Raw genomic sequence first — 8,100 nt, 5'->3', positions numbered from 1 at the left:
AAGTGAATTGGGGGGGGCAGTTTGGGATCCCCCTATTATTCACTGGGGGAGGGGATCTTGCAGCTGGACAATGCTCCTGACAACCCATCATCGGGACAGGGATTCGGGCCTTGCTTGCCAGCGATGGGAACATGGAACAACCCAGGAAGCTGCCTTCTACGGAGTCAGACCCTTTGGTCCATCTAGCGCAGTAGTATCTGCACTGACTGGCAGCAGCTCTCTGGGGTTTCAGGACGCAGTCTTTCTCAGCCCTACCTGAGATTGAACCTGGGACCTTCTACATGCAACACACATACTCTGCCACTGAGCTATGGGCCTGTCTAGGGTTTTCAGGCAGGGGACCCTCCCAGCCCTACCTGGCCATGCTGAGGATTGAACTGGGCGCCTTCTACATGCAAGGCACATGCTCTGGCACTGAGCTAGGGGCCTTCCCCAAAGGGGAGGGTAACCGGGTCCCCTAAAGCAATGGAGGGCACTAGGCTCTTTCTGACTGAACGTGGGAGGGGGCAAAGTAGGGTAACTCTCTCCAGTACCTACATGGGAATCCCTGGTGCACCCCTCGGACCCATCAGAAACACCCTTCCCCGCTCCCCCCCCAACCAGGTTCTTTCTCTCTCTCGCTTTCCACCTCCCCCCACCCCACAGCCCCCCCAGGCTAAATCAATGGGCTGGCTGACGGACGCGGCACATTTCCCTCCCTCTCCCCACTGAGGCTGGTTGTCTGTGGGTTGTGGATGGATCTCATTCGGTACCCCGGTGGGAATCCGTGGCAGGGAGGACGATCCGGGCTGAGAGACAGCAGGGTCGTTTTGTTGCTTTGTTTTTTGGAGCAACGACATTTCCACCCCCCCTCCATTGCAGAAGCTGCGCGCGGTCTCCCCCCCTGCCCCGCCCCACAAAGCTCTCCAGGGTGGAGCGAACGAAGAAGAGGCGGCTTTGGGTCGCATCTGCAGAGCATCTTCTCGCTGCCAGAGATCTACTGTGGGGCACGCTGTTTTGCTGGCACCCCAGGGCCCCACATCCCCTCTCCCCCCAGCCTGGTCTAAAAGATCCGCTGCTGCTTTTGGAAGCAAAGGCAGCAGAGCAGGCTGGGGGGTGGGCGCAGAGGGGAGAGAGCAGCTCGCCTGCAACATGGACAAGTGACTGGAGGCGACCGCTCAGCTTTCCAGTCCCCCCCCCGCCCTCCTCAGGCTGGGGGGTTTGCACGGATCTGAAGGGGAGGAGGGAGCCCCCACCTCCGATCCGGTTGGACTTCTCCCTCTGTAAAGACCTTCTAACTACCAGGTGAGGAGGAGGTGGGGTATACCTGGGCTTCGAAAGGGGGAGGTGAGGGAGGCCACTAGGGCGAGGGGGGTTTTCCCTTACAGTGTGGGGCTCCTCCAGGTGCAATTTGGCGAGGAAGGGGTGTTAAATAATGCTAGAAATATGTTTCCCTAAATCCCCGCCTCTTAAAAAAAACTGGATAAAAGTTAAATGGGGCAATAGATTTGGAAAGGTTTTTTTTAAAAAAAATCCCAAAGGCTGTGTGTGCCGCCAGGCTACGGCAAATTCTGCATTCCTATGGGGTTTGCTCTAAGAGGCAAGGGGCTCAAATGTGGGGAAGGGAGGAGAAGACAAGTTTCAGGGGGCTGGGGAGTCAGGAGAACGAGGCTGAGGCTGGTACCCCATTGAGCTCTACTCAGAGTAGATCCAATTGAATGAATGGCAGGTAGGATGCAGCTTTAGGCTTTTTGAGGGAAGTGTGATGTGTTTTGTTGAAGACCAGTCCAGAAGTGGCTGGTCTTTGGGAGAGGGATGAAATCAGAGAAAATAGGGGGGGGGGAACAAAAAATTTTTCAAAAAAGGAAATGGGGGGTAAAACGAGGGAGTCTTGTCAGCTAAAAGAGTGAGAGGTTTCCCCAACTGGGCAGAATACACTTCAGGCATTTTAATGGGAATTAAATCCAGAGAAGTTTTAGGGTTCGGTGATCCCCATCAAATCCCACCCCCTTTCCCAAACACACATACGAGGACAGATTTCTCAGCCCATCTCATTGATGATTTCCCCCCATGCTTCCTTTTTCAAAACACAACACACACCCCCACCCGCTGTCCAGGAATCACTTTTTATACCAACACGACAACAGCAGCAGCAAGCAGAGAGCCCAGCTGAATCCTGGCTGCCAGCCGGATCTTTCAGTGCCAACAGGATTTAATCAGGGGGATCCCCCCCATGCCCTTCTTCTTTCTCCTCTCCTCCCCGCTTGCCCCCATAAGCTCTGCATGAAAAGAGGTTGCAGGGGATAGAGAAAGGGGGGAATGGCTCCTGCCTTCCCCATCTTTGGGATACTAGCAACAGGATTCAGGAGGAACTGCACCAAGGCGGCGGGCGGAGAGCGGGGGAGATAAGCACGTGAGCTGCTACTAGCCTGGCACCAGCCAGGGCACACACTTGCACTGCCTTGCACGAGGACTGCTCAGAGTCTTCAGCTGTGTACTGAAAGCACATTCTCACACACACAGATGGGAAAACCTGGGAACTGTAGTTTACCCTCCCAATCCTGGGAACTGTAGTTTCCCAGCACCCTTAACAAACAACACTTCCCAGGATTCTTGAGAGGGAGATGTGCTTTATGGCTTGACTTCAGCAATCTGGAGGGGGTTCCCACACCAGTAGGTAGGCATGCATCTTGGCCCAAGGCAAGATGTCTGAAGGCTTGCTGCTTTATTTATTTTTTGCTTGGAAGTGCACCACCAGCCTTGCAAGGGCGATGACAAGAAGATTTGGTGCTCTGCCTCTAATGCTCATGTTCCTTGCACCCTAAACGCAGCACATCTGCATTTCTGCTTGTGTGCGTACGTGCAGATGAGTCTGCACATAGTTGCCCTGTGTCACAGTGGACAGAGGAGAGTCCCCTAAACATAGGTGAGGGAATAAGGGAGAGGGAGGCAGACCCAAACTGCGCAAGAAGGGAGCTCATTTGGGTTCGAATGTGCAAACGTGCAAAGGAAGAGTGTTTGAGGGTTGTACGCATGAGAGAACACCCAGCATCCTCTGAATTCTACAAGGGTTGCATGCCGAAATAAGCCACCCAAGGAGGCTGCAAGGGTTCAAAGGGATGTGTGAATAGAGGCCACAAACAGTTATTCTGGTTGCAATTGGTGTTTGGGGGACTAGGCTGTACGTGGCCCAGTGCCACATGGACATGCCACGTCTGGCAGCGTCCCTCCCGGTAGCACCCCCTGCCAAGGATGCCCCTGTTCTGCCAAGGAACTCCAGGCATCTGTAAGTTCCTCCCACCCCAGGGGGAATTCTCAGGATGTCCTCATGGAGCTGAGGCCTGGCACACGGTTGCCTGCTCATGCCCCCTTGACAGCGCTGGTTGTTGCCGCCAGTGACCTTGGATGGGAGCTGGCACCTGCTCAGGGCTGGCCTCTTCATGCTGTGGAGGAGACAATTACACAGACATTACTACACACACACACACACACACAAACAGGATGCTACAACCAGAATGAAACAAAAGGGATCGGTTGGATGTTTGTACATGTGAGTGCATGCAGCACAGACAATGGACACCCTCATAACCAGAGCAAATGGCTCTTGCACATCCCTCAGCTTTCTATACATCACTTCACAGACTACAGTTCCAGGGATTCTTTGGGGGAAAGCCATGCGCTTTGAATGCATGGGGTGTACTCAGACACTGAAAATAGGCCCTGAGGGGCCAAGCTGTGGGTTTGAACCACACACATGGCTTCTCCCCAAAGAATCCTGGGAACTGTAGTTTATCCTTCACCGAGCAACAGTTCCCAGCACCCTTCACAAACTGCAGTTCCCAGGATCCTTCAGGGGAACATCATGTGCTTTTGAAATGTGCTTTAAATGTATAGTGTGTATACAGACATTGTCAAGATCCAGGAGAGAGCAACTGAGCATGCACAAAGTGCCTGTTCATCATTGCCCCATGAGGCCTGACACTTGTCAGGTGAGGAAGGAGGACTTCCAAATCACAGGGTACAATCCCCTGTGCAATTCTCCCGCCCCCTCCCTGATTTGAGAAATACAGTCCTGTAGAAATACTTCCCTCTGGGCTCATGTGTCAGTAGCGCATGGATGCATGCGCCCCACTCCTTCATATAATATGTGCATCGTTTTGCCAGCTTCCTGGCCATCACTTGCAACTGTCTCCCGATCCCCTTTGCCTCCAATATGTATGCCTTCCATGCACTCCTGAACCGCTATGCACTGAGCAACGATTCCTTACTAGCGCATGAATGCCATTAACTGCTCATCCACAGTTGACATTTTTCACAAGCTGCAGGCTGATGTTCACAAGCTTTTCACCTGCCCACCTGCTCCTTTTGTCTCACAACATTGGTGGGCACTTACCCCCCCCAAAAGTGCTTGAGCACTTAACACTACTACCTCGCTCATATTGCACAACAGAGCCCTCTGCTTCCATCCCAAAACTGGCCAATTCACACTTGCTGACTGCCTTACCCAGATATTACTAGCTGCATAGTAAACTGCATGCCCACTGCACCATTAATAAACAGAGGCCACACGTGCCTTTGGCTGCACATACATGCACTAGGAAACCAGGATAGGCGGCTTTCTCACACATACTTCAAAAGCAGACACATGTTCAGCCATGATGTTGAGACATAAAAACACACAGAAAGAGGAAGGAAGGAAGGCATTCTCCCCTGTGATTTTCTATGAAACCAGAGGGTTTCACACCGCTGGGGTAGTAGTCGAGGGAAAGCACGCATCATGTTTGTATCACGCGCAATATTTCTACAGAGCCATTGTCTATGGCTGGGAGAAAGAGGGGAGGGAAAGGCTGACTGACCCCTCCAAGAGGAGGACAAGCAGATTAATGACAGGAATTACAGTGCCAGATTGCCCAGACAAATGGGCCCAAGGAGCGATTTAGGACAGAGATGTGTGGGGAGGAGCCCCACGGACAATGGCACATCGGACTGTCGCAGGTGGCACGCAAGGGGTTCTTTCCCACAAGCCTTCCTGAATGGGAGAGATGTTGTGCCAGCACCATCAATAAGTTCCCCACCTCTCCTCTCTTCCAAGTCAGGCAGGCCACTGTGGTCCATGTAGCTCAGTACTGTCAACGCCAGTGACTGCGTACACACTGTACATTGAAAGCACACACACACACCCGAATCCTGGGAACTATAGTTTATCCCCTCACAAAGTGACAGTTCCAAGCACCCTTACAAACTACAATTCCCAGGATTTGGGGCAGGGGATATGTTTAGATGTGCTTTAAGTGCATGGTGTGGACACAGCCTGGCTGTGGCTGTGCAGGGTTTCAGACTGGGGACATTCCCAGCCCTATCTAGAGACGCCGGGGATTGAACCTGGGACCTGCTGCATGCAAAGCAGATGCTCTAACCACTGAGCTGCAGCTCCTCCCTAATCAAAGAGCCTGCTCCTCCCTACAGCTACAAACCTTGCCATGAATTCACTAGGTAGCCTTATTCTTTCAACTTCAGCCCCTATGTGTCAGGAGAGGGAGAAACGTAGGAACATACATAGGAAGTCAGACAGTTGGTCCATGTGGCTCAGTGTTGTCAACACTGACCGGCAGTGGCAGATGTCAGACTGAGGTCTCCCCTAGTCCTACTGGGAAATGCCAGGGATTGATCCTGGGATGTGTTGCATGCAAGGCAGATGCTCTACCACTGTGCTAGGGCCCTACAGAAAAAAGGGAAATGTCTGCCTTTTAGGGTTGTTGTAAGGATGGCTGAGATAATACTCAGTGAAGCCTTTTTTTTTAAGGTGCTATTAATTAGTTACTATTAAAACCTGCACAACTGGATTCCCTCCTCCCCTATGCTGTCTTTTAAACTGGGGATTGGAAAACCTGTTTTACATGACTACTCTCAACATGAAATCAATGCATCATAGTAATTTCTCAGAGGAGCCATTCCATTCACCAGCTCCCATAATACGGGCTGAGAGCGCTCTGGAAGCTGCATCACGCTCTGTGGCCTAGAAGCCCGGCCTCTCTGTGCAGCGATGGGGAACCTGCGGCCCTACAGATGCTGCTAGACTCTAGCTTCCATCAGCTTTAGGCAGCATAGCCAATGGTCAGGGCTGATGGGCGTCGGAGTCCTCCTCTCCCCCAAAAAAGCCTCTGGAGGGCCACAGGTTCCCCATCCCCGGCCTAGTGCCTTCACGTCAGGATTAGTTGTTCTTAGCAGAGAGGGAAAGGTACTCTGCACAAACTCAAGAGATACTCTTTCCGTAGAATCTGTGACTACTGCTATGTTGTGGGGGCAGAGAGCCATGGTTTGCAAGAATCACCCCTGCAGTGGTGGCTGGTGCCCATCGAGGCTGGTAGGGCGGAAGGCAGAGAGCCCAAGAGTAGGTGGAGCCAGAGCCAATCACAGGCAGAGGAGCCAACTCATTCTAGTTTTGCCCCCGTTTTCCTTGCTGAGTTCTGCGAGGGCCACACAGACTGAGTAGGAGGAAGCTGACAGGCAGTGCTACTCCTCTGGGCTGGCTGTAAGTAGGGAGGTAGGCAGGTGAGGACTAGTTGAGGGCAGACTGAGGTTGGTGATGGGGCAGTGCTCCATTTGCCCAAATGGGCCACCCTCCACTGAGCCCATTTGGGCAAACGGGGCAATACATCTTGCCTCCGCCCTTGAAGGCTTTGGGGGCAGTGATTAGAAATCAAGGCAGAGAATGTACCCATTTCAAGCCTCTCCCTCCCCCCCCCCACTTCCTGAGCTGAGGCAGAGATCAGAATTTGGCTGATTTCACAAGCATGCATTTCCCATGACTGGAAATCAAATATAATCAACCCAAGGTTGATTAATATAAAAAATAAAATTTGCTATTCCTAACACATCTGAGCACCTGGCATTGTACAACCACTGATTTAAAAAGTACAAGCCTGCAGACTTAACGGCTTGGCGACATTTGTTTTTTTACAATGCCCGGTTTGATTTCTCTCTTCCACTTTCCATACCTAATGAGCAGTGTTCAGCAACCAAGTATTTCAGATGAACAGGTGCTTATTGACTCTGTAACAGCCTCTTATCCTGCACCGCCTTTCTGAAGCGGAATGCATTCGCAAATGGGATCATAATTTCCTTTTAAAACACACACACACCACATTAAGAATTTAAATAGAATACTTCATTTGGATCTGGTCATACTTACTATGGAACCGGAATGCATTCAGTGTGTCTGCAGTTATGGGGAGGGTGTGTGTGTGTGTGTACGGACAAAAACAGTGCACTGGCATTTTGCGTCAATGTCCATGCATTTAAATGCTTGCGCATCAGAGGCAAACTATTCCCTCCTTCCTTAACTTCTAGAGACATAAGAGAGGAGGCCAAAATCCAAAAATCACATCTGTGGGTGGTACACGCAAACAGCAATTTCCGGAGGAATAGCTATGATGCAATCCTAACTCCACTTACCTGGCAGTAAGCCCTATTGAATGATTACTTCTGAGTTGACATGGTTAGGGTTGCAAGCCTTAGGCTGCAATCCAATACACACTTACCTGGGAGTAAGTCACACTGAACCCAATGGAGCTTACTTCTGAGTAAGCATGTACTGGATTGCAGCCTTAGTCTGTTGCAGCATAAACAACAAGAAATTGTGGCGCACCCCACTCATACAGCGGGTTACGTTCCAAACCCAGCCTAAAAGCGAAACCCGCCAAAAAGCAGAACTCTTTCAAAAAAATGGTGCCTGATGCCCGAAAAATGCTGTAAAAGCAGAACAAGCGCTGTATGAGTGGGGCCTTACTCTAATTTTAGCCACCATATTAGCGGAATGCCGAAAAGCGGGCCGCTGAAAAGCAGGACCCTACTGTACCTGAAAATCTGCCTCCTTCCCTACAGACCCCTCTCAGGTATTGAGATCAGCAGAGGGGGGGCCCTTTTGGTAGTTCCACCATCCTCAGAATCTCAGGAGAGGGCCTTCTCTGTGATGGCCCCTAAGTTGTAGAACTCCCTCCCCACTGAAGTGCATCTGGCAACTTCACTGTACGGTTTTCTGCAAATGCTGGAGATGCACCTCTCTACCCTGGCCTTTGACACCTGAGACGTATATTTTTAGGACCCACCCTATTTGTTTGA

The 8,100-nt window shown here is 51.4% G+C and overlaps 1 protein-coding gene across 1 annotated transcript in view; it reads right to left on the bottom strand.

The window, feature by feature from the left end:
• Positions 1-1,144: 1,144 nt before the first annotated feature.
• Positions 1,145-8,100, bottom strand: part of PLCB3 (phospholipase C beta 3) — a 115,875-nt gene continuing 108,919 nt past the window's right edge. The window contains exon 35 of the mRNA XM_061606203.1: positions 1,145-3,422. Coding sequence (XP_061462187.1) covers positions 3,306-3,422 — 117 coding nt within the window. The 3' untranslated portion in view covers positions 1,145-3,305. The remainder of the gene's footprint in view (positions 3,423-8,100) is intronic.

Source organism: Rhineura floridana, chromosome 22 (assembly GCF_030035675.1).
Source record: "Rhineura floridana isolate rRhiFlo1 chromosome 22, rRhiFlo1.hap2, whole genome shotgun sequence".
NCBI classification, from domain to species: Eukaryota; Metazoa; Chordata; class Lepidosauria; order Squamata; family Rhineuridae; genus Rhineura; species Rhineura floridana.
Note: the sequence above shows the minus strand (reverse complement) of the source record. Positions and strands in the feature narration are given on the sequence as shown.